Genomic DNA, 27,457 nt, shown 5'->3' on the forward strand with positions numbered 1-27,457 from the left:
TATAGCTCTTGTCTCTAATTCAGGTTTTAGTTTGGAAGATTTATCACACCATTCCTTTCCATATCCAGAGTGATTTCTTATGCCCATTCCAAGGATTCCCAGTTGGTTCCCACACTTTTAGGGGAAAGCAGAGGGGGGGACTACTCTAGAAGTAGAAGGAAATAACACACTTTAAATGGGATTGGGAACATCTCAATCCAGCATTTATTTTCTTCTGTCTCAGAAGCGGCCCTGCCCCACTCCCCCCACCCCACTTCAAATGAAAATAATAAGCACCTCCTTTAGACTGCAGTCTCCATTCCTGTCTCTCACCACTCCAGTCTCCTTCAGTCCGTCTTCATCCTCATCTCCTCAAGAAGATCAAAAGGCCATCCAGGACTTGCTGCAGGCCATGAAGACAGCATAACTTGGCTCCTCCTTCACATGTTCTGCTTGTTCTGCAGACCTACACCTTGTGCCAGGGGTGCATGCACACTCCTTGGGTTGCCATATTTCTAGAAGTAAAATTCAGGGTGCAGAACTTGTTGAGCTTTCTTCCAGGACATTCTGCCGACTTTCCGAAATTGTCCCCAGACGCTGGGTGTATGGCAACCCTGTCATAGTCCCATCCTCCTCCTTTTGAGCCCAGCCCAGTTCTTTTCCTTACTCTGCGTTCCCTCCCACCACTCAGCCTTGGAGACAGAGGTTAATGGGGAGAGGAGAAGAGGGCAAATTATATGGAAAATCTATACAATAATTTGCAGTGATGGAGGTTAATTGGTAGATAGATGAAGGGATTGGAGAAGGGCAGGCCCTGCCTGAGTGTCTATGCAATAATTTGCACCTGGCTCCTGTTAAGCTGAAGCTTGCAAGTTGCACAATCTTAATAAAAAAATATAAACGTGTAAAGGTGCTCTTTCCTACCTGGAGATTCAAGCCCTCCACCTGCCACCTGGAGGGAATAGGCAAACCTGGGAACATGGTAGAAACATGAAAGCAAATTATATGAATAATTCATATTCTGATACGAATCTAGTTCCTTTTTGTGCCTATCATGGGTTTTTAATATGAAAAAGTCAAGGCTCTTTAAAAAAATTGTTTGGTTCAGATAAGTCTGCAGACTTGCATTTTGGAATATTTGCTATCTGCATCTTCTCAGACTTCATAAGGTAATTTCTGTTTGCTTATAAGGGTAATTTGACTTTTATTTCTGTTCAAGTAAGTGTGATACATATGCATTTCTTCCACTTAATTGTTTTTTTCATCTGTTTGTTTTAAAGAGGTGATTTCATTTGGTAGTAGTGACCACTAAGCCCATTAAGGCTAGTTTTATGGTTCCATTATCTAACTCCAGATAGATTGTATAGCATGACTGGTAGCCACAAAACTGCTAGGAATGAAAGGTTGTTGTGCTAGTGCAGATAAACTTCAATAATCAAAATGAGCTCATTAGTGAGCTTTCTTTTCTTTTCTTTTTTAAAGCAGCTAATAGCAATTCCAACAGAAGTTGTGCATTCTTCCAAATTATTAATCTTGTTAAACCACTCTTGATGCCTATTTTTAGATCCTTTATGCTCTTGGGGAAAGTGCAATATGGTTTGACATGGAATGTAGCATTGCCACAGAGCAATTAAGCGAGCTGAAAGGCAATTAGAAACTGTGGTTTGTGGAAAGTTATTGAAGCCTTAATGAAAAATAAGTATAAAATGCTAATGGTTGGAAGAAATACTCTAATCAGAAATCTGTTTGGACTTAAACTGGAAATGCCAAGATAAGAGATTTTATAGGTGAACTCCATTGATTTTAATAGGACTACTCTGAATAAAAAATGTAATAAGAATATTACTTGTTTGGATATTTGCCCTATAACATTTTGGAGATTAATTAATAGTAGATGTGTGGTGAACACGAATCTGTTCAAAACATGTATTAACAAATACGTGGGAAGACTGTCACTGTTAATCTCCCAAATAACTAGGTTAGTAAAGAAAAACTGATCTTATTTCTGCAGTTTATGGTCTCCAGTTAACACTGTCCAAAATCTAGCCCCAGGAGAAGATGGGATCTAAATTGAATTATTCAAAAACATCATTCAGTGACTGGTTCCTGTGAACTTATGAATTACTAGACGTAAGAAGTAGTAAGAAGTAAGAAGTAGAAGTAGAAGTGTGCATGCACACGAAAGCTCATACCAAAATAAAAACTTAGTTGGTCTTTAAGGTGCTACTGAAGGAATTTTTTTATTTTACTTCGACCCAGACCAACACGGCTACCTACCTGTAACTAGACGTTCTTAATTTCAGAAAAGGAAAAAGAAACAGTCCAGCAACCACAATCCATAAATGGCTAAAATGAGGTCTTTGCCCAATATATTTGAGGGGTCTGGGCCTGTACTGTCTTCAGATCCTTTTGTGAAGGTGAAATTTGGTGGTTTCCAATACCATATTTAGGAATTGCATTGATTGTCGCGTGCTTGAAGGTACAATTCAGCAACCAAGTTTAGAGAAACTGTTCACTCAAGATCTGCTCACTTGGGGGCAATACCTGTAATTGCCACACATAAATCAGTATTTTAAAAATAGAACAGAAAAATCTTCCCAAGACCAATTTATTAGAATTTCAGTACTTCTAAATATCAGCATAACTAGGGATCACTCATATTTGCTCTTGCACACTTGGAAGGAAAAGAAACTCTCCTGGAGTGGAAAGGGGGAGCAGAGTAATTGAATAGAGTGGTTGAGGGGAAGAATAAAACAATGTAGCACAAATACTATATTCCAGGGGTGGCCAACTTCCAAGAGACTGCGATCTACTCACAGAGTTATAAACTGGCAGTGATCTATCCCCTTTTTGGGGGTTCAGGTTCAAGTTGTTGAGCTTCTTTAGGGAGGAGGAAAGCGATGCTGAGCTTTTTTTAGGAAGGAAAAACCTGTTTTTGGTGGTTCAGGTCAAAATTGTTGAGCTTTTTTTCAGGAAGCCCTGTTTTTTCAGGGTGCAGGGCAAAGATGTTAAGCTTTTTTCAGGGAGCCAAAGTTTTTTAGCTTCTTTGGGGGGAGCCACTGATCTACCGGTGATCTACCACAGACACCCAGCGATCTACTGGTAGATCATGATCTATCTGTTGGACATGCCTGCATTCTGTCAAGAACTGCCCTCTGGCATGGATGGGAAAGTGAAGAATGCCCTATGAAAAATTAAGATGAAAAGGTTTGTGTGGACAGTTGTGTGCCAATTGTCCACATGAGGCAGGGGAGGGGGGGGATAATAAGCAGCATAAAGCCCCCACCTGGTAGCACCCTAAATCAGTTCGCAATCTCCTTCATCAAAATAGGTCCAAATGCAGACCTCAAGGTTTGGAGATCCAGCCTGTTTCCCCCCTCCCCATCCACCCCAACCTGCTTTACAGAACAACTCAGATGATACAGAGGTCTTGATAACTTGAAACACTATTTTGTGACATTTTGGTTGGCCCTGAATGTTTTTTGTTCTTAAAGAAATTCAAGAAAGAAACCGTCTGTGAAAGTGGATTACCTCCGTAGAGAACCAAAGGATAATTGTGAAGCTGAAGGCTTTACACATGTATAGCTCATTGAAAGTCCACTCCACAGTCACTGAAATGTAAACACAGGCACCAAAGAGTAATAGATACTTAATCCATAGCAATGTTTGTATTTCTAATGAGGTGTGACATATTTCTTGATACTGGGGGGTGGGAGGCAAATTGTATTTACATGAGGATGTCTTTAATGGACCCCTGATGTCTCTTTTTTTAGAAAAAGAAAAAATAGAAAAGCAACTTCTGGAGGGAAAGGGAATAACTCTTCTCCGTCTTTAAAACATTGCCACAAGCAGCTTCTCCCCATGGAAGGTTCAAAATTTGCATTTTGAATCCTGTATGGTGGGGGACCGAGGGATATTTTGATAAGAAAAACATTCAAAATAACCCCCCTCCTGGTTGCTTTAAAAATAGCCAAGTACAGTGGAACCTCGGTTTATGAACACCTCGGTTTATGAATTTTCGGTTTATGAACGCTGCAGACCCATCTGGAACGGATTAATTCATTTTCCATTACTTTCAATGGGAAAGTTCGCTTCAGTTTATGAACGCTTCAGTTTATGAACAGACTTCCAGAACCAATTACACCCATGCTTCAGTTTATGAACATTTCAGTTTAAGTACTCCGCGGACCCATCTGGAACGGATTAATCCACTTTCCATTACTTTCAATGGGAAAGTTTGCTTCAGTTTATGAACGCTTCAGTTTAAGTACTCCACGGACCGTCTGGAACGGATTAATCCACTTTCCATTACTTTCAATGGGAAAGTTCGCTTCAGTTTATGAACGCTTCAGTTTATGAACAGACTTCCGGAACCAATTGTGTTCATAAACCGAGGTACCACTGTATTGGGATGTGTTTCTGTGCTTCTGAATATAATATGCAGTTGGTTGTGCTGAATTCTACAGCGATTTGAGTGTGTTTTCTGTCCACTCGTTACTCCCCTACAGGATCAATGTTGCACTAGAAGAGTTAGGTCTAATTTGTTTGTGTTCTCTGTAATGCAACATTATGGGGTGCTAAGGAGAACTTGCAGAGCCATGAGGAGTCAACTTGGTTAAAAATAATACTTTAGCCCAGTGGTTCCCAACTGGTGGTCCGTGGACCTTAGGGGGTCCACATAACCCACCCAGGGTTAACAAAAACTACCATAGATATATCAAAATTTTCAAAAGTAGGGAGTCCATGGCTTGGCTTTTGAAAAATGGGGGGTTCCGCAGTACTTACCTAATTGGGAACTACTGCTTTAGCCTTCTGCAAAGGCAGAAGGTAGTTTCACAACCAAAAGATGTGTAACAGAACACATAGAATCATAGAATCATAGAGTTGGAAGAGACCACAAGGGCCATCCAGTCCAACCCCCTGCCAAGCAGGAAACACCATCAAAGCATTCCTGACAGATGGCTGTCAAGCCTCTGCTTAAAGACCTCCAAAGAAGGAGACTCCACCACACTCCTTGGCAGCAAATTCCACTGCCGAACAGCTCTTACTGTCATGTATTAGATAAATGTGTGCATTAAAATGCATATGAAAATAACATTCAGCTGCAATTTGTTAGGAAAAATTGCTTCCTAAGATGTGCATATTAGGCACGTTTGCTTGCAAGCATGTGTGTGCACTATTTTAAAAAAATAAACAAATGGAGAAATGTGACAAACTGATTTTAAGTCTGGAAGAATGAGAAACTGAGGGGAACCAAAACTGATTTGTCCATCCCTAGCTGTGAGGTCGGTTATGCTAGAAGATAGTGATTGGGTCCAGGGCCATCCAGTGAGTTTTATGGCAGTGAGACTTTGAATACAAGGCTGAAGAGTTATCTACAGAGCAGATTTTGGGGGCAAAGTGGGAGAAGAGAGAATGGGGAAGCTATATTGCACAGCTAAAAGTCATTGCTATGTAACTATTTAGTTGGATACCACCTTAAAGTTCCCACTAGTTCTTCCTTAACTATAGAGGGAACTAAGTGAACAGTTTGCCTAACCTTACCATAGCTGCCAAGTTTTCCCTTTTCTCGCGAGGAAGCTTATTCGGCATAAGGGAAAATCCCTGTAAAAAAGGGATAACTTGGCAGCTATGAACCTTACATCAATAAAAGTTAGTCCACTGAAATATATTCCTTTAACCATTTTGTAATTCAAAATGCAGCAGCAGCAGCTACGCCAAAGCATTTTGAGGATAACTTCTGTGCATAACATAATCAGCAAACATTTGTTTTGAATTACGCAACTTGCTGTGAATTTCCTTTGCCAAAAATGAGAAGAAAGTCTTAAGAACTTGCTTAGATATCACTTTCCACTAATTTAGCCACGTTTATTCAGAACATCAAAAAGGAAACGATAAAGTTCCTCTCCTTTATTCATAAAGGCCAGGAAAACATTTTTCAGACATACTAATGTCTGATGGAGAGTGATGCTTATCCTGTTAAATTGAACTCATACTCCTAAAGAAGCAGCTAAATAAAAAGCTCAGTTCTCATTTTTTGGCAACTTTTTAATGGATTGTTAAATAAATGCTTCTTTTTTATTGCAGAAAATAATGGAATTTATGCCCTTTCACATCAGAAGTTGAAAGATGCTCTTGGATTGTGACACAGAGACCATTCTTTATGATTAGGGCATGAGATACTAATACATTTTCTTCTTTTTAATGAGTTTGCGTTTATAACAGTTGCTTCAGGCCACAGTAATTTCAAACTCTTAATGGCCTTCAAAGGAGACTTGAATACTTACTTTCATATCGCTAAAGGCCTGTGTAAGCTGTCTAATATATTGATTTCAGAATAATCTAAGAGAATAAGGTTTGTAAGATAAAAGTCTGTTCTTTCACAACTTCAAGCAACTTCTACATCAATGTTTTATACAGAGACTCATTAGGAAAACAACGTCATATAATCCTAGCCAAGGCTGTTTTTTAGAGGTCAGTAGTTTGAGGGGGAAGGGACGTGGGTGGTGCTGTGGTCTAAACCACTGAGCCTAGGGCTTGCCGATCAGAAGGTCGGCGGTTCGAATCCCCATGACGGGCTGAGCTCCTGTTGCTCGGTCCCAGCTCCTGCCAACCTAGCAGTTTGAAAGCACGTCAAAGTGCAAGTAGATAAATAGGTACCGCTCTGACAGGAAGGTAAACGGCATTTCCGTGCACTGCTCTGGTTTCGCCAGAAGCGGCTTAGTCATGCTGACCACATGACCCAGAAAAACTGTCTGCGGACAAACGTCGGCTCCCTCGGCCAGTAAAGCGAGATGAGTGCCGCAACCCGAGTTGTTCGTGACTGGACTTAACTGTCAGGGGTCCTTTACCTTTACCTTTTTTTTAGTTTGAGGGGGGAAATATAATATGTAACCAGAAGCCATAAAACATATATCTTTTTATAGAAATATTTCAAAATTATTTCGTGTACTTAAACATATCCCACCTAGCCATTATAGTGACTTTCCACTGATGGAAGGGAATTCTGATGGAAGGAAATAGGGAGGAGGACAGTTTTCAGTTATCCTATTTTGTATCTGATCCAAAGGGTTAGGGGAGACCACCCCAAGAGCTGATTCAAATATGGGAGGTGCTGTGCAGAGGGTGCAGAAGAGAGTCATCAAACGTTGCAGTGCTCTCCGTTCTACTGATGGATTCCTTTCCATCAGCAGACAGTCACCACTGGATTATCATTCATTAATTTAGAATGCTGCATGTTCTGACCTCAGCAAACCACTTAGCGTCTTCCTAAGAAGAGATTCTAGCCACACATGATGTGTCCCCTAAAAGCTAGTAAACTATAGTGTATATAATGTGACAAGACCTACCCTGCAATCATAGAGTTCCTTTAGATACACACTTTCTCAAGTCCACCATTCTGCCAAAGCAGCCAGGTCACGTAACACTTGCCACTTCTGAATCTTTGAGACCTCCTTTTGAATTATGCCGCCTTGACAGGAAAGACCAGAGAGTCTGCTTTGCAAACACATTGATTGCCCCATCTTTTTGCTCTCAAATGGTGTTAACAAATGTCTCCTGCCTACAACTTTGCCAGTTAACCTGTCAATCAAAGCAACCTGGCTGAAAATACCATAAATGTCAAATGTGGTTCCTATAGCCCTTGGTCCCCAGAACTGATCATCTAACAGTTGATCTCCAACAGTCTTACATTGTTTACAGGTAGGTAGCCGTGTTGGTCTGACGTAGTCAAAACAAAAAATAAAAATAAAATTCCTTCCAGTAGCACCTTAGAGACCAACTAAGTTTGTCATTGGTATGAGCTTTCGTGTGCATGCACACTTCTTCAGATACTTCTTCAGGTATCTGAAGAAGTATGCATGTACACGAAAGCTCATACCAATGACAAACTTAGTTGGTCTCTAAGGTGCTACTGGAAAGTCTTACATTGGTTAGTTAGCTCTTAAAAAACCACACACACATTAAACTACCATTCTGCTTTTTTAATGTCTCTTGGTCCTGGAATACATAAAGAGTTTTTCAGATTTAGTTTTAACTGAAAATGCTAGGGAATACCTTCAGCAACAGGAAAGGACCTTTGCTGAAACCCTGGAGAGCTGCTGCCAGAGTAGATAGTTTTGGGCAGATAGACCAGTGGTCCAAACCATTATAAAGTGGCTTTTTATCTCTGTAATTAATTTATTTAGACCATATGTTCACTGGCCAATCAATAAAAGTCCTCTGCGCAGTTCACACAGTTCAAACAATTAAAACATTAAAATACTTAATTGGAACATTTACATTAATCAATCCATTTCCTGCCTAAAGACCAGAACAAGGAGCATTGAAACCACAGCATAAAAAAATGTATTCCAAGGGCAAACATTCTAAAAGGTCTAAGACTTTGCAAAGTCTTCACCAGGTATGGAAAAGTTCTGGAATGTCTCACTGGAGAGGGCATTCTACCCTTCTTTTTAATAACCACACACTCGGTGGCAATACCAAGGGGTGGGAATTGGGGAGGGCACAGAAAGAGCAAAATATATTTCTAGGTTGGTGAGAAAGAAAAGTAGCAGATGTTAATGACATGAGTTCAGAAATAGGAGGGGGGCAAGGGGGTGCTCCCCCCCCCAGCACCCACCTCACCTTTCAAGGCAGAAGAGCCTGGAGAAGGTCCTTCAGTCACGATTTCAAGGTTTGAGCAGGTATATAAAGCCAATAGATAATCTGTGTAAGGCAGCTAGATGATTTCACAATTCAGAAGCAATTTGGTGGATTCAGCCCCTCAGGCAATAAGGGTTAAGAGAAGCATTGCTTACAGCTCTATATCAAACTGCATTATGAGGGAGCATAATATTCAACTCGGATAGCTTTGGATATAATTCCTGTTCCTGAAGCCTTTCAGCTCTTGTGTTCTTATGAGCTGGCACCAAGGAACGTGGGGGAGGGATGAATCAAAGCATTATTAGGCTCTGTGTTTTGCTTAGAAATGTTTTTCTTTCGTGAATTTACTTCCAGGCCTGTGTGCGCCTTTTGTTAACATCTGAGTCCTAATAATGGCAATATGGCAATATTTTGTTTTAAATGGAGAGGGAAATGCCAGTGACAAAAGGCAAACCATACAGGCATTGGGTTTTGTGTTTGTTTGTTTATTAATTTGTTTGTTTGCTTGCTCATCAGTAACACTGTGTTAAAGAGCAAACTATGACAAACGAATACATTATTGATACTGTCGTGGAAATGCCTCTTGGGCAATAGCAGCTACCAAAGCAGTATTATGGAAAGCACTAAAATAAAAATATATAATGAAGTCTCACCCCAAACCTTAAAACATCCTATGAAATATTCTGTGTAGCCAACTAACTCATAATAATTGAAATCACTGGGCTTTATGATTGTATTCAACTGAGTGTTACTTAGGTCTGTTAATTTCAGTGAGCGAACCCCCGGAACAGCACACAAAGGAATTTCATCTGGCATCGAACAACTTTGAATTCCACTCAAAGGGTCTACTTTGAGTAAAAGTTAGTTGACTTACTATATGTAAATTTGTAATGTAAGTACTCTTGTGCTGATACTTAAACGCTTTTAGATTTATACAGTACTAGTAAGATATGGCCCTGTATAGTTATGACAACAGAAGTGTAGTTTTGCTAATGGTTTAGAAAAGCAGTATCAGCATTTTGGCCTTTCCCTAATGGAGGGCAAAACTGTGGCTCAGCTGAATCAGTTTAAAAGCCATTTTTTCAAAAACCAGGTGTTTCTGCTAATGCATTCTCTCCCCTTTTTTGATAGTTTGCAGGGGGGGATTTATGCTATTTTAATTCAGTGGTGCTTCAAACAGAGGAGATATCATCAGCTGATACGCATGGGTCATGTTAACACTTCAGTTACTGGGAACGTTGAATGAAAAAAACGGGATCAGCTCTTGGAGAGGAAATGCTGCTGGAGACGCAGCTGGGATATGTATATAAATAAGAGGCTGAAGGGTATCAGGGAGGAGGAAGTTGGATACAGAGCTGTAAATGGATGGGGGACCCAAGCAGTGAAGGGTGCTCATTCATGGGAGGCATTTACGAGGTCATAAATTATGTCTTGGGCTATTACTGAGTATGTTTGTTTGATGGTCCTAATATAGTGGTGGTATTTGGAAGCTCTTGTATTGATTTAGTTTAGCCCATTAAAAAAGGCCTTTTATTTCCTGGCTTCTTCTCCACAGCTTCAGAATAAGAATGGCTTGAAAAGCACACAAAATAATTAAGAAGAGGCATGCATGGGCTCCGGTGCTTCCCATCTGCCACTGCTTTCCCCCGTCTACCCCAATACTTATTTTGCTCAGCCTGGCCCTTTTACTCTCTCTCCATTTTCTCCTCCAACTTCTACCTTTTGCCATTGTAAGAGGAGGAGGACGACGAAGAATGAGTGTCCTGTATATGAGAGGTCTATTCTTCTCCCCCACAGCCTTGCTTGTAACCAACAGCTTGCAAAGTCAGGTCTCTTGTAATGGTAAGGGTGCCAAAGAAAAACAAGTGGCCCTTTTAGCTCCTTAGGTTGACTGAGTCTTGCTGAAAAGAAACTTGACAGAACCAGCAGAATTCTATATTTGGAGTTCTATATTTTTAATCACTTAGGTTCTAATCCAATTTAGTACCACTATTGGCATGGAAAATGGGTGGTGGTGGTTTTCTTTTTAAATGTGGTGCCTGAAAATGTTCTAACAGTTTAAAGGTGAGGGGTTGTTTACCATGGCAGCTAGTAGTATTTTTATATTATTTTATTCAAATGCATGTATTAGTGAAAACAACATACACAAATGCATTATATTAGAGGAAATTGCTATGCAAAAATGAGTATAGTAAGCAAAATTGCATACCAAAAAATGTGTCTATTAGGAGAAATTCCCACCAAAATGCTGATGAATAAAATATATTTGCAATGAAGTAAGTAGACTCCAGAGCATTGCATATCATACTGCAAAGGTTCTGAAGATGTCCAGGTTTCTGTTGTTCCTGAAAACTGAAAAATCACTTTAGGTGTAAGTGCAGAATTGAATGCATTCCTTTTCATAGTGCTTGATGTCACAGCAAATCCTTCACCACAAATAATTATTGAACTAGATATATATTTAGGAACATTTCATAATATTCAATATTTTATATTCATCTGCTTAATTGTTTGACTAGGAAGAAAGGATGAAGATGAGATGACTATGTTGTAGAAGGACCCATAGATTCTTTTGAGACTTTCCATTACAAGAGCCAGAAATATTTTGCATAATTCATCTTATTTCCTTCCCCCCACTTTGTTTCTAGTCAATTGCTTTCCCGATATTAATTTACACCCTTTGCATTGAATACATGTAATAGCAGTTTTGCTGCCTGAGTTCCCACAATACCAGCAAATGATCTTATTTCAGGGGTAGCTAAGTTCTTTTCACCATCATCATAGAACTATCATTGATTTATCAGAAGCAGAAGCAGCTGCATGCCCCTTGGGAAAGTTCACAGCTGTCTGCAGCTGCTGCGGTAAATTTCTCTCATAAGGATCCAATGCGAGAAAGGAAAGAAACTTCAGGAAATAATGTTAACTCTGTGTTTTGTGCATGGCTGTAGTGATGAAAAGCATTACAGGCAACTGATTAAAATATTGGTCTCCTTCCCTCCCCCCCCCCCCCGGCCACTGCAATTTTCACTTCATTCATTACAGTAATATATTCCAACAAATGATCAAACTGCACCATACATAGAAATGAATACCGTATTAGTATTTAGATCTTCCCTGAATAAGTGATATTTCTCTTCAATCATAGTTTTAATTAAAGAGCAGAGGCAATTTGTGTTGAGCGTCCAAAATGATAAATAAAATCTCATTGTTTCAGTAGACAATCCGATTGTAAGATTAAGCATTCCTCATTTGTCCATATTTCATAGCAGGTCCTGTCTCATTGCTCATACTGTTTACATACGTAACATAGTCGTACCAAGTTGTTGTTTTTTAAACCTTAGATACATTTATTTTATACCTATAGCTCTGCTAGTCACTAGCTGCATACCCCAGTTGCTACATTATTTTACTAGTGCAATAGCCTGTCTAACCTCGGTGGCCAAAGGTTTTCCGCTCAATTCTCTTGCGTATCATAGGTGCTTTTCCCACTACCGTCCTGACAAAGAAAGAGGGTTGGATCCCAGCACTCGGAGCAAATGTAACTGGAGCTTGATCCAAGATACCAGGAAGTTGGAAATGCTGGTAGAAGTGGACCAAGAATAGTTCACAGCCTAAAATCAAAAAGCTGCTCATTATAGCTAACGAATGAAGATGTTAATTCAGGTAAGCCTGGAGATTTCCCTCTTCAGCCCTTTCTTAAAATAATAATAATAATAATAATAATAATAATAATAATAATAATAATAAATAATGATAAATAAATAAATATATATTTTTATTTATACCCGCCCTCCCCAGTCAAAACCAAGCTCAGGGCGGCTAACACCAATAAAATTACAATAAGACATAAAAGAAAAGAAAAGAATTAATTAAAATACAGATTAAAATACATCATTAAAATTTAAAATACAGCCTCATTTTAAGTAGCCCATAAATCAAAACCATGAGGGAGGAAAACACGGGGGTCAGACTGAATCAAACCCAAAGGCCAGGCGGAACAGCTCTGTCTTGCAGGCCCTGCAGAAAAATGGCAAATCCCGCAGGGCCCTGGTCTCCTGTGAAAGAGCGTTCCACCAAGTTGGGGCCAGTACTGAAAAGGCCCCTGGCCCTAGTCGAGGCCAATCTAACCACCTTATGGCTCGGAATCTCCAGAATGTTATTTGTGGACCTTAAGGTCCTCCGTGGGACATACCATAGATAACAGGTTCATCCAAATGGGGATTAATGCTCCGCATGCATGCATTCCCCCCCCCCCCGAGTCTACATAACTTGCCAGTTCATATTCCCCCCACCCAACTGAATCTGTAAGTACCTTTTGTGGGAGGGGGAATCTGGTATTATTATTTAAAAATTTATTACCTGTTGCCATTGTCCCATTTGTGATATCTCAATAACCCCCATCCAGAAGCAGCCATTTTTGTTGTGTGTTCTGTTTCCAGTTCTTGGTTGTTAAGGAAAAATATAACTACTTTAACACCATGATTTTTGAGGAAGGGCAGTAGCTCAGTACTAAAGCATCTGCTTTGCATTAAGAAAATTCCAGGTTCAATCTTCATCATTTCCAGGTATAGCTGGGAAGAGATTCTGATCGGAAATTCTTTAGAGCCGCTGCCAATCAGTGCAGTCAATTTTGAGCTAGAATTGGTTTGATTCAGTATAAGGAGCTCCCTATCCATAGTTAATGTACGAATGAGTAATCTGTAGCCCTCCAAGATGTTATTGAACTCCCAACTTCTATCAGCCCAGCCAGCATGACCATTGGTCAAGAATAGAGAGAGTTGTGGTACAACAACATCTAGAGGGCCATAGGTTCCCCATCCCTAGTCTAATGCTGAATATTTCATTAATCACCTCCAAAACAGATGTCAACACCTTTGAAGTTCTACAGCAAGCATATTTTGAAATTCAGCAGTTTCCAGACATTAATGGAACACAGACCACTTTCAAAAGGGATCTATAGGTGGACAAAAAACATTGCTGCTGTTTCACAAAAAGAACGCGAGATTGGTGATTTCTTTTTTAAGCTTCTCTTTTTCCTAATTACTTTGCCTAGTGTTGTCACTGGAATGGCAACAAGATGTCAGTCTTTCCTCTTTGTATTTTTATAGGGGGAATCTTACGATTAATTATCTGTTAATGTGCAGCCATATTGCATGGTTTCCCTTTCTGGTAGATGGGCATAATTTTAGTTTCATGAATATTTAATTTCCAAAGTCTTCCATTATGCTGACATCTAGTGACTTGGCATATTATTTGACATGCTTTTTAATCAGATTTGGCATGTCAGAAAAGTGTTTTTATTACGATTCCCTTGTGTTTTGAGAGCTTAGCAATTTCATTTAGCTAAATGAAATATTCTGCATAATTCAAACTATATCTAGGGATTTCTTATTACTCGGTCATGACAACATGGTAAAATGATTGGTTTTTGTCATTTTCCTAGCCATATTACTTTAAATGCATGTGAAAGTTGCAAGTATGGAGGAGGGGGGAGGCATGATTGGAAATCTAATTAAGAAATGAAAATAACAGCGTGAAAGACCACTAAGCCTGTCAGTTATTTCATCTTCTTAAATGAGGCACATTCATGGTATGACAGGCAGTTCAAGATGTCCAACAACTGAAATACTTACTAGAAATGTGCATATTTATTCTACTATTCATTGCATTTCCCCCCATATGTAGTCATTAACAAGTGGTGTGGGTGAATACAGCTAGAGGGACAGTAATCAATGGTGCATCTAAGGCTCTGTTGCATTGCCACCGTTGGCTTCAATGGGAGGAAGGACATAAAATAAATTTAATAAACAATAAGCAATTTATTTGTCCCTTTCATAAAAAAGGAAAACAAATGTTTAAAAGCCTATTTTCAATAAGTATGCACTTGGAATCTTTAATCAGTGGCCTACTAGGCTCCAGTTTTGAACCCTTCCTTCAAATGCCTATCCAGAATAAGCAAAAGCAATAGGATTTCATGCATGCTTCGTGTGGGCAGTGGGTGCAATAGGTGGGAACCCTCAATTCATCTTGGAGGAACTTGTGAGGGGTAATACTGAAATGAATGTGGAGGACATACAATATTGCTATTAGGTTAATCAGACCTTGCTTTTCAATGAAACATCAGATTCTTATAAGCTTTCCAATATTTTGCTGGCTATCATCGCTGCAAGTCTTAACAATGGCTATCATTCTGTTGAGGTTTACATCAGCTACAAATTGCTTCATGCAAATTACAAGAGGCATGCACATCAAAGCAAGGAATAAAATAAAGGCCTAGGATTGAGGATTTGTTGTTGTTTAGTCGTGTCCGACTCTTTGTGAGCCCATGGACCAGAGCATGCCAGGCACTCCTGTCTTGCACTGCCTCCCGCAGTTTGATCAGGATTGAGGATACTATACTCTAATTTGGTTTCTGGGTTGACACTTTTTCAGTTGAGCTCCATGTATTCTTGTGTCCACATCACAACACCTCTATATTCAACCAAATTATCAAAGCTATTTCAGGGCTACAGTTGGGCTATTTCAGGGCTCCATACTAGTTTGCGTGATCAGGACATGTGTTCAAGAGTCTACAAGATTAGCTGAACGTATGAAAAACCATTGAGAGTTTTATTGCTTTCAAGTTTCAGCTCTGCTAGGGGGAAGACAATTGTAATTTGCATGACACTTCCTCATGCAACCACCTCTGCACCTGATGTTGCAGGAAAAGGCATCACTGGTATTGGCTTTAGAGCTACAGCAGGGTGGTTGTGTGAATCTGCTCCATCCACTGAGTTTGCTCTTGGTTTGTTACTATCAATATCTGGAAAAAAAAATATTTGGGCTGAAAAGGCTGAGAGTCATCTTGGGCAAGACTTTTATTGCTACCTGGGGCTCCATGAACTTTCCAGTACAGTCGTACCTCAGAAGTCAAACGCCTTGCAAGTAAAACGTTTTGGCTCTCGGACGCCGCAAACCCGGAAGTCCGATGCGGGTTCCGCTTGGCTGCAGGAGCTTCCTCCAGTTCATCGGAAGCCACGCCTTAGTTTCCGAATGTTTTGGAAGTTGAACAGACTTCCAGAACGTATTCTGTTCGATTTCCAATGTATGACTGTAATTGTTCCTAAACAGCATACTTCTTTGAGAGGCAAGGTAGCCCCCATGGGCGTACCCAGGATCAAAACTAGGGGGGGGCAAGGGGAGGGGCCAAGGCACGGAAGGGGAGGGGCCACAAAGTGGGCGGGAATGGTGAACTCGCACTCCGCCGGGCTGTGCCCCTCCCTAGAAGCAGGGCTGGTGGGCGGAGGCGGAGCCCAGCCCAGCGGAGCGCGAGTTCAGCGTTCCCGCCCGCCGCGCCGCGCTCTCTGGTTCCCCGCTGCGCTTGGCCTTGCCAGAGGGCGCGACGGGGAGCTGGAGGGAGGGCGCAGCACGGCGGGCGGGAACGGCGAACTCGCGCTCCGCCGGGCTGTGCCCCTCCCTAGAAGCAGGGCTGGTGGGCGGAGGCGGAGCCCAGCCCAGCGGAGCGCGAGTTCAGCGTTCCCGCCCGCCGCGCCGCGCTCTCTGGTTCCCCGCTGCGCTTGGCCTTGCCTGAGGGCACGCCGGGGAGCTGGAGGGAGGGTGCGGCGCGGCGAGAATGGCGAACTCGCGCTCCGCCGGGCTGTGCTCCGCCTCTGCCCACCAGCCCTGCTTCTAGAGTAGGGCAGCTGCCCTAACTTGCCCCGTGGTGGGTACGCCCTTGGTAGCCCCTGCTGCTGTTGTTGTTTAGTCGTTTAGCCGTGTCCGACTCTTCGTGACCCCATGGACCAGAGTATGCCAGGCACTCCTGTCTTGCACTGCCTCCCGCAGTTTGGTCAAACTCATGTTCGTAGCTTCGAGAACACTGTCCAACCATCTCATTCTCTGTCGTCCCCTTCTCCTTGTGCCCTCAATCTTTCCCAACATCTTTTCCAGGGAGTCTTCTCTTCTCATGAGGTGGCCCCTGCTAGATACAGGCAAAATCTCCAGTTCCCAGAACTGGGAGCTACTCGTCAGCAGTGTGTCTGCCTCAGGAGAATTCAGCTCCACTTTATTGTTCCTCATCTGGGCCACTTCTATGTCCATATGGATATATTCAATAACGCTTAGTTGAATTAAAGGTTATTCTGGGTCTGGATTCATAGTAATTCACTGTACCTACGTGACGTAAGATGTGCTTTTGATAGGTAATATTTCATTTTTATGTTATTAACTGCAATAAGATGGATCCAAAACAGCTGATGTTCTGCAGTCTTCAAGATCACGTCAGCTGCTCTGGCACATTAAACCTCGAGCTACATTTGAGAATAAAGTGCTGCACTACCTTGATGCAGTTTGACCTTAAAAAAAAAGAGAAAAACTAGCTCTGCTTTGCCTCAAGCAATAAATGTTTTTAAAAACCTTCATAAGATTTATGTGTTATTTCCCTTTTGCCATTTATTGGATCGTACAAGTAGCATTACATGTACTGAATGTACATACAGTGCTGGCCTTGTAGAATTACCTGGTTTTACTCATTTTTAGAATAAATATTGAAGCAGGATTTTAAAGGAGTAAAAGGGCCCACAATCTTCTATCAGTCAGGCAGCACAGGCCATTTCCTCTAGGCCATAGCTCTTCATTTTTATATAGTTAATATGTTGTTATAATGAGTAGGAACATGACAAAATTTTATCATGGACATTGTCAGTCTCAATCTGTTCGAAACTCATTTGGGGAAAACAAAAGGGCCTCCACTGAGTTTGTGAGTGAGTTGCCATTTAATAAGTGTGGCAAACATAATTACTGCATTGGGATGCGTCATCTGGGAATTGTATTGACTGTGTCGTTGTGTCAGACTTGTGCAGTTGGGGGGGATCCTGCAAAATTAATGTATATGGCACTCAACTCATCTGTTTCATATTAAGGGTGCATTCAGTTGTCTGAAGTTACACTTGGAAGAACTTTGGCTGATTTCCTGTGACCCTTGCTGGATACAGCCAATGGTCCACCTGATACAACATTCTGTCTATACAAGTGGCTAGCCAAAATGCCCCTGGGAAACACTCAAGTAGGGCATGATGGCGAATAGCCATCGTCTATTTATCTGTAGCATCTGGTTGCTCTCCATCAGCCTCTGGCAGTCTTTGAAGGAAAATGTAGGATGGTCCAGATATGGTCAAGTAGCCGCCACTGCATGGGTTTAATCAAATACAAGTGCTGCCAGACAGCATAAAATCAGAATGGGCTATGTACAGAAAGGTTTGGTTTTTTAAAAACCATTCCTTTCATTGGAAGACACACAGGTATCTTTCCAGCACTATCTGGAAGGATATTTAATTTAATAGTATACTATATGGCTCTTTGGTGAAATATTATTGATAGCAGAGGGACTGATTAGCCTTTAAACCACATGTTTATATCATTTTAATATTTTTATCATTTAGGTGCTCTAATGCACGGCAGATCATTGCACCAATATGATCACTGCACAGCAGGCATTCCGTATCCTCAGAATCATTTTGCATTTTCTTGAAATTAGTCTCCTTGCTTTGAAGAAGCAAAGTGAGCCCCCAGTCACCCAAAGATTTATTCATCCGCTATCATCACACAAATCCCACTTCAAACTCTTGCTCTGTCATTCATAATACAAGTTCTCAATTCCCGAAGCCCAGTCTCTGTTCAAAGGCCAAATCTGTTTTAAAACAGAGAGTAGCCGAAAGATTTATCCACACTCAGCTGACAATCTGTGAGATTTTCTTCTTGCTCTTTTGTTTTGCTCTTGATGGCTTGAAGCAGACTTTCCATACCCAGAAAATGGATGTTCCAGATGTTTGCTTTCACATCCAGTCACTTAGAAAGTATAAAGCCAGTTGATGCATTCCATTGTTAAATCTAAGCTATTGAATAATAATTTAAAAAATCATATTCTTTTGCTGCCAATTTAATAATGATGACTGGTACTGAGGAAGGGGACGCACTAAAATATACTAGCGATTTCCTGTCATCCGTTCTCACCCCTAGTTAGATTGCTTTGAAAGGAGGAGGAGGCAAAAGTCCAGAGCTGTACATGAGAGGAGTGTCTTTGTGATACTATTCATTCTGTGTTCTGACAGAGAAGGCATTGTTTGCTCACTGTAATAGGCTTGGCAGCCAAATAAGGTAGGGATCTGTGCTGCGCATACAGATTCAGAAAGTAGCAGAGCGGGCAAGAATCTGAAAATTCCAAGAACCAGATCACTGGGAAGGACTTCATAGCATGCTGCACATATAGCTTGTTTGGTATTGCCCTTGCATGGCAATCTGTACAGTTCTGAATGAAGAAGCATGTAAGAATAAAGGTAATTTTTAAAAATTGTTTTGCTTTTATAGTGATTAATTAAATCTGCTAATAAGCCATCACCTTAACACAGAAATTTAAACATTGAACATCTGCAGCCTTATTTTGACTCTGAGGATCATTTAAGTTCAGCGCTGGTGCCTCCCCACTGTGCTTATGTCGACTGGATTAACATTTAATGAGAGAACTTGTGTGAAGAAGAAAAGGCCATTTAGGCTGCTTTAGCTGTTGCATTCTAGCCAGCAGCTAATGTTTATATGCAGTGTGGTTTGGGGATCTTGCTAATAGGAATGCATTTCTGTCAACCACTAGATGAGGTTAAATAGCTTTGCACGCTTATATAGTTCCATGCCTCTTGGTCACTTCTTGTAGCAAAAGCTGCTGTGAACAATATTGTGAAGCTAATCTTATTTCCACATCATACAACAAAATGGAAAAAGCATGCATTACTAAATATTATTAAGCAATATTTATTAAAGCATTTTGAGTAATGGATTGCAAACTGTGTCAAAGCTGACATTTAAGTAGTAATTCATGTGTTTGCCCTGGTCACCTCAGCGATTATTCCTTCATAACATCTATCCTTTATTTTGTCTCATTTCTTTCTTTCTTTTTTAAAAAAGGAAAAGCACGAATGTTTTACACATGCAGAAACAGGCACACATTTGAGTGCTTATCAGACTTCTGGCTGTTTTAATTGCTGCTGTGCTCTGAAAAATATTCAGGGTTCAACAGCCATTATTAGTGAACTATAAATGAGAGGGGGGGTTTCCCCCTGAGAAGTAATCTAAAAATATCTAATCTTTTGAGGAGGGAGCTGGATGGCTTTGCTTGTTTAACTTCTCCCAAGGTTTTGGTGTTTTGTTTTGATTTGTGGGAGGCTGAAAATGGAACATTTTAGAAACCATGCTCACAATTTACCTAAAGGGAGGCAGAAATTGGAGCGATCCATGGCATCAAAGTAGCTCCCAGTTGAGCACCGAGGCTTTTATTCCAGAGAACCCTGCTCTTGCTTTCTGTGGATCTGCTCACAAGTTCTGATCTTGTGGGGCTTTTGCTACTTTTTACTCCTGAGGTGTCTTAATCCCCAGGGAGCAACTGCTCTAAGAAGCAAAACACACCCTGTGTTGTGTATGTGACTCTGGAAACATGCTGCATGACAACAGCAGCTCTTGCCTATCTCGTTTAAAAACTGCTATCTGATTAAGAGCAGCAGCAAGCTGACCAGCTGCATTTCAACTGTCATTTTTGGTGAACAAGTAAAGATGTTTCCTGGCCTAAATCAATCGGTTCAGATCTGTGTTATGGGCTGCTTAGAGATTACTTTGTGCCAGAAGACATTTAAAGCCTATTTACATGTTACCTTTGCAGTATTACATGAGATTTGTGTTGTTGTTTTTTTAAATTCACCTAAATGCAAAAGCCTCCCGTTCTCACAGTGGCCGACCAGATGCCATGGGGAAGCCTGCAAGCTGGAGATGAGTTGCAGCAGTATTTCCCCAGCAACTGGTGTTCAGAGGCAATACAGTGGAGGCAGGACATAGCCATCGTGGCTAATGGCCATTGATAGCCTTGCCCTCCATGAATTTGTCTGATCTTCTTTAAAAGCCAAACAAGTTAGCGGCCATCACTGCCGTCTTTGGGAGCAAGCTTATATTATCTGTCCTGAATCTGCCAACATTCAGCTTCAGTTGGATGTACACTAGTTCTAGTGTTACAAAAGAGGGAGAAAAACGTTTTGCACCATTTCATCATGTCACTTCTTAGCTTGCCTTTTCTCTAAACTAAAGAGTTCCAAATTCTGTGATGTTTCCTCATAGGAGAGTTGATCTGTTCCCTTGATTATTTTCGTTGCCCTTTTCTGAAGCTTTTCCAACTTGTTTGATGTGACCAGAACTATACAAAGTATTCCAAATGTGGTCACACCATAGATTTGTATAATGGTGTTCTGATACCGGCAGTTTTATTTTCAATTCCTTTCCTACTGATCTTTAGGAACATTCCCTTTTCACAGCTGGGTCTACATCTTCATCAAGCTATCTGGTACAACCCCAAGGTCTTTTTCCAGGTCAGTCACCAACAATTCATACCCCCATGGATATATATGTGAAAGTAAGAATTTTTGTTCCAGCATGCATCACTTTAGAAGGCTGAGTTAGAGGTATTAAATGCACTGGCTTTATTCCATTCCCACCTGTGAATTTCAGAGCAGCAAATTCTAAATTATATTAATTTCAGTCCCCTAATAGCTCTCAAAATAGGGGAGGGGTATTATGGGGCATATACACAGAAACATATGGTTTCTAAGCTATCTGAATTGTGTCTAATACAGCACCTGCATTTTGAATTAAAGCAAGAGCTTGTTGCCTTTTGAGAGCTGGTAAAGGTGAAATAGGAACCTCACCAAGACTTAATTGCCTTTGCATTCATATGGGGAGAAGTGATCAAAATATACTAATGTAAGTTGAGAGTAGCTGTACACATGCCCTAGATACATGTTCAGCTAGTCAGTTTCTAGTAGACTCACTAAGCGCACATCTGATTATCTGAGATTACAAAACCACTTCCTTCTTGTATCTTTCTCTCCATGTTAACTTGAAATGTAACTTCCCTGTGCTTAAGAAGATTTAGAAATGTGAGTTGTTAAGATGCTATGTGTTTTCCATGTAAGCTCTTGTGCCCTAAGGGTGAGGTGTCCTGGAAATACCCCGAATGCCTGATTAAACATTCCCATAGATATGCTGCTTTATTTATTAAAACACATGGGCCGCAATCGGCATACAGCTGTTTCCACAGAAGCCCAACTGAACTTAATGTAATTGATTCAAGGGCAACAGTAGGAGGGATTGCAAGCCATATGACCTACAATATATATTTTAGCTGTTAACAGTTGAACTACGCATGTCCTGATATCCAAAATAATTGGAAGAATTGGGCGTGCAAGTTGCGATGTAAAAGCAGAAATATATTATATGCAGCAGAGGCGGAATTCCAAAATCCCTGTTTGCTACTCAATACTAAAGTGGTGGGGGGAGCAATCAACTGCAGGGGGGGGGGTCAGCAGGACATTTAGGGGATAAAAGACCATTGGGGTAGTGGTGTCATCACCCAAGATGGATGCCTAATTTGATCTTGCCCCTTAACCCAGATAATTCTCCGACACACAACCACTCATTTTTATGTCTACATTTGAACTCCCCCCTAACATCGAGTGGAATATGACCCAGATCCCTCGTGGATTAAGAAACACTATCATTTAATAAATATTTTGACACCAGACACTAACTTCTAACACTGGTGACAGCCACGAAGGGCCCACAATTTAGTTCTTAAACCATTTGGCCAAAAATATGTTTGAAGAAGCTAGTGCAGCAACAGCCCAACAAATTCCTATGAACTCTCAAATGGCATTACTTTCCATTTTTAGTGGAGAAGGACTTGAATTAACTCATAGGGATCTGCTTCTGTTTCTACTTACAGCTGTAAGATTGACTGTTGCCAAGTTCTGGGAAACCCCAACTTCCAAGTGTTTGAAAACTGGTACCAAAAATTGGTTCTTGGCACTAATGGGACAGTTGACTGCACAAAGAACAGTACAAATATATAATGCTCAGACAGACAATTTTAATGATGTTTGGTATAGTTTTATGGTATATAGAGAGCCACAAAGGAACACAATTACCAATCTCCCTCCACACATGGATTTTTATGGCAGGGCACTGAGATAAGATATTCTTCAGAACTGGTATCATCATGTCAAAGACAGAGTCTTGAAAAACAGACCTTTCCTCGGATGCGTATTTCCCTTGTTGTATTTGTTTTGTTACATATAAATATCAATAAAACACATATCATAAAAAGGCTATCAGGAACCTGGGTCAAGGTTAAGCTTGCTGCCTCCCACCTACTGTTCCGCTCTGATGACTTCCAAATAGGTAAAGGACCCCTGACAGTTAAGTCCAGTTGCGAACGACTATGGGGTTGTGGCGCTCATCTCGCTTTACTGGCCAAGGGAGTCAACATTTGTCCACAGACAGTTTTTCCGGGTCATGTGGCCAGCATGACTAAGCCGCTTCTGGCAAAACCAGAGCAGCACATGGAAACACCATTTACCTTCCCGTCGGAGCGGTAACTATTTATCTACTTGCACTTGGGCGTGCTTTCGAACTGCTAGGTGGGCAGGAGCTGGGACCGAGCAATGGGAGCTCACCCCGTTGCGGAGATTCGAACCGCCAACCTTCTGATCGGCAAGCCCTAGGCTCCGTGGTTTAACCCACAGCGCCACCCGTGACTTCCAAATACCACACTACTATTTGCAAAGTAACATGTAGCTACACCTTAATCTTCTGCTTTGAAGTTACCAGGATGCCTTTCTCATCACAGGGTCTGCTTAATTTTACCCTGCTTCCACATCATCTTTGTATTTAAGGTGCAACTGAGGTGGAAAGGGTCAAACCCTCTTGATCCTATTTCATTCATAAAATTGTTCCAATACATTGATTCAATTTGGTCAACCAAATGCATATATACGTTTCTTTACTACTTTTTGGTAAAAGGCATAGTTGTTTTTAAATGTGTTATGTTTAATCTAATTGCTGGATCTGCCACATTCATATATGCTACATTAAATGCAGAGTTTGATGAATGATGCTTTCCGAGGTTATAAAATAGTGGGCATTTCCTTGTGAAATTAGTGGTTTACCCTGATGTATCAGGTGCAAAATGCATGTCTCTGGCATTTTTTAGGCTAGGAAGCACATGGTATTTGCCCATCGTCCAAGTTCCCTTTAAAAAAATGCATGCATCTTGCTGCTTCCTCACTGAAACTGCATGACATCAGCTAGTGCAGGGGTTAGCAACCTTTTTCAGCCGTGGGCCGGTCCACCGTCCCTCAGACTATGTGGTGGGCCGGACTATATTTTTTGGGGGGAAATATGAACGAATTCCTATGCCCCACAAATAACCCAGAGATGCATTTTAAATAAAAGCACACATTCTACTCATGTAAAAACACCAGGCAGGCCCCACAAATAACCCAGAAATGCATTTTAAATAAAAGGGCACATTCTACTCATGTAAAAACATGCTGATTCCCAGACCGTCCACGGATTTAGAAAGCGATTGGGCCGCATCTGGCCCCCGGGCCTTAGGTTCCACATCATAGAATCACAGAATTGGAAGGGACCCTGAGGGTCATGTAGTCCAACCCTCTGCAATGCAGGAATCCTGCCCCAACCACCAATGTTCTGGTTAACACCCAGCACAAGTATATAATATCTGTTCCGTTACTTTTCTTGCATGCTCACATGAAATGATGTTGTACTGCGACTAGTATTGTCCATTCAATATTTCCTAATGAGCTAATGCAGGCACCCCCAAACTGTGGCCCTCCAGATGTTTTGGCCTACAACAGGACCAGTGGTTGGGGAAGATGGGAACTGTAGTCCAAAACATCTGGAGGGCCGAAGATTGGGGATGCCTGAGCTAATGCAAACTCTACACTCAAGATGCGCTGATGACCACTCCTTTAGCTTTACTGTACAAAAGAGTAGATAAAAACTCAGCTAAATAAATGGAGTGGGATCTCTGGGTCAGCCTTGTAAAAAGTCTGTGAACATTATTACCTGCAAAAGTGTTTCTTAGCCTCCTGAGCAGTGGAGCAGAGCTGGCCATACCATGAAGTAGAGTGAGGAGAGCTATAATGCAACAGGTCCTGCTCCCTCTAAGCTAACCCTCAAGTGCAATGGAAATCTCTCTTCCGTTACCTGTGTCGAGGTAAGATTCAGGTGGCAGTCTAGACACTTTTGTCCATGGAGCTATCTTGTACTTTACCTCAGACAGCAAAATGTCTTGGGCCGACCATGCTGTAGAACAGGCATCCCCAATCTTCGGCCCTCCAGATGTTTTGGACTACAATTCCCATCTTCCCAGACCAATGGTCCTGTTAGCTAGGGATCATGGGAGTTGTAGACCAAAACATCTGGAGGGCCGCAGTTTGGGGATGCCTGCTGTAGAAAGACAAAGAGCTCTTTCCTCCCTGCATTTCTATTCTGGATGTGGAGGAAGGTTCTTATCTCCCCTGGAAACCAGCTTGTTTTCTGGTCAGGTATATCCATCTGTCTTCTGTAATCCTACTCATTCACTCATATGGAATTCCATGCACTCACCTGCATGCAGTCCCTTTTTGCCTATGGGTACCAGGCGAACGGCTACATCCAAAGCGGCTCTGTGTGCAAAAACAATGTAATTTTGATTTATAGAGAAGGACAAATCTGTCGGTTACAGTTTCTCAGTTTCCCATACTTTCCACATTTGCCACATCCTCTTGAAAATTTGTTTTGTACACAATTCTCATAATATGCACATTTGGATGCAGTTTTGCATTTTGAAAGCAATTGACCTATGCACCTGCCATTTGCATAGAATGCCACTTCTATGCAATATTTCCCTAAACATTTCCATACAGTAGCATTGTCTGTTGCTATTGTGACATCACTCTATTTTTTTGCTATTAAAAAGAAAAAGAAAATAACTAAAAATCACAGGTGATGTTTTTGTGTTTCATCAATTGCTACATTTAAAGGACTCCTTGCATAGGACTAATGTTCTTTTGTCCATTGATAGGCTCTGCTGATCTTTCCTTCTGGCTGCTGCTTGGGAAGGTTCCCTAACCTTCAAAGAGTTCTATTTTGGAAATGTCCCAGTTGCTTGGATCCCATCTGTATTGCACAGTTTCTCACTTGCTTCTCTCTCTTCCACTTTGATGGATCTTTAAATTCTCAGCAGTGTTAATTGATTCTCCAGGTTTTCTGTCCTTTCGTTTCCAAATATGTTGCTCCATCTTATTATTACAGTCTTGAAAGCAGGAGAACTCAAAACAAATAGCTTTCTGAAAATACTCTTTTGCTGTTCCTTTGACATTGTCCTCTAATGCTGGTATATTTCGGCGCTAGGCAAACTGCAAGGCAACAGCATTAAATAATGTTTTGAGCTGCACTCATCATTCTTTTCCCCTCTGTCCTCCAGCCAGTTGGCATGCTAGAATCTCTTCATTTGCAGAAAGAAGCATGGTTCAGATAGTGTAGTTTTCCTCCAAGTCCCCTGTTACCTGATCACCCACTTTGGCAGATTGTAAAGAACATTAAATATACTGTGGAATGTCTGCATTTTTCCCTTTCCCAACTTTCCTACTTAACTCCATTCCGAGTCATAAGAGCTGTTAAGTCAATTCTCCTATACCACTTTTAAAGCAATTAACTTACAAAATGTTAGTGCTAAAATACACTCCCCCAAGACTCCAGTGATTTGTTTAAACAGGGGTTGCAAAGCTTTCATTTATTTTAAACCATGCTTGCTCTGCCTAGTTTTCAGTGTCGTATTAGTGTAGCTTGAAGTGTTCACAGAGGATAATCAAATGAGAGATAAAAGACATGCCACTCTGAGCAACTTTCAAGATAATAATTAAATAAATACATATTCCAAATGTATGTTAAGAACAAGAACTTTAAGGTGTTTGCTATTAATCTACTTGTTCCAAAGAAATTAAACTTACAAAGAAAGCCTATGAATGTTTACTTGAAAGTCCCACTGTGTTCAGTGAGGCATACTCTCTAGTAAATGTGCTTAGAGTTTTATTACAGTATTAGGGTGTTCTTGTTTGGCTGTGTGATTCCATTATACTTTAATGGAATTGCACCTCAGTTGTTGAAACTTATCCAGAGGTTACTGGAATATCTCTATCATCTGGTTAGAATTTCATTACAAAAGAGCAGAAATGGACAAGCCTGTCAGTTTTCCACTCTTAAGTTCAATTGTCCACAGCAGTTTGTAATTTTTAAAAACATCATTATGAAATTTCTCCTAATTCTCTTGAATGTAGTTTTGTTTAGGGAGGCCTTTAATGTTTAATAGATTATTTTGTTTTATTTTTCTGTTGGAAGCCGCCCAGAGTGGCTGGGGAAACCCAGCCAGATGGGCGGGGTATAAATAATAAATTATTATTATTATTATTATTATTATTATTATTATTATTATTATTATTATTGCCTAATATGCCTAATTTTGCAAAGCCATTTTTACACTTTGCCCTGGAATATACATTTTTATACACAATGTTATACCCATTGCTTGGCTGCAGAACTGTATTGCAAAAGTCAGAGAGATACAAATTTCAAAGGATGGGTGTGTTTCCGTCCACCTATTGTTTTGGAAAATATTGAATAGGCAGGTCCACCTTTAAATGAAAACCTAATTGAAAATCTTCCCCATATATAAGTGGTAGTAAAGAAAATAGCATCGGGATATATTCCTCCCTCCCCCCTGTTAATATATAAATAGAGTGATTTCATTTATTCTATGCTTCTCAGATTTATTGCCAAGTACATATAACTTGGCTGAAATAACTAAGGGAAATCAGAATGGAGATCTTGCTCTTATTACCCAAGAGAGACACTGCCGTCTGCCTGGGTTTTCATAGCTGTAGTTGTTTGTATTCACTTAATCATAAAACAAGAAATTCCCAGG

General features: G+C 40.8%; 1 protein-coding gene and 1 long non-coding RNA gene across 7 annotated transcripts in view; one reads left to right on the forward strand and one right to left on the reverse strand.

The window, feature by feature from the left end:
* The window catches only part of PAG1 (phosphoprotein membrane anchor with glycosphingolipid microdomains 1), a 96,663-nt gene that overhangs the window by 36,369 nt on the left and 32,837 nt on the right, over window positions 1-27,457 (forward strand). For 2 of the 6 annotated variants that reach the window (XM_060277731.1, XM_035126034.2), the window contains exon 2: window positions 20,930-21,002. The exons of 3 other annotated variants lie outside the window; for them this stretch is intronic. Coding sequence is in view for 1 of the 3 variants with exons in the window: in XM_035126036.2 (XP_034981927.2) it covers window positions 18,890-18,935; window positions 20,930-21,002 (119 nt within the window). In the remaining 2 variants the exon portion in view is untranslated. Of the gene's footprint in view, window positions 1-16,352; window positions 18,936-20,929; window positions 21,003-27,457 lie in introns of those variants that run through there. One more of the 6 variants, XM_035126036.2, reaches the window with a different exon arrangement.
* LOC132592541 (uncharacterized) lies at window positions 293-26,565 on the reverse strand. The gene is made up of 3 exons (XR_009558003.1): window positions 25,102-26,565; window positions 904-950; window positions 293-494 (listed from the first exon to the last, which is right to left on the reverse strand). It is a non-coding gene; the product is annotated as an uncharacterized LOC132592541 (long non-coding RNA).

The sequence above is a fragment of the Zootoca vivipara genome, chromosome 8 (assembly GCF_963506605.1).
Source record: "Zootoca vivipara chromosome 8, rZooViv1.1, whole genome shotgun sequence".
Lineage (NCBI taxonomy): Eukaryota > Metazoa > Chordata > Lepidosauria > Squamata > Lacertidae > Zootoca > Zootoca vivipara.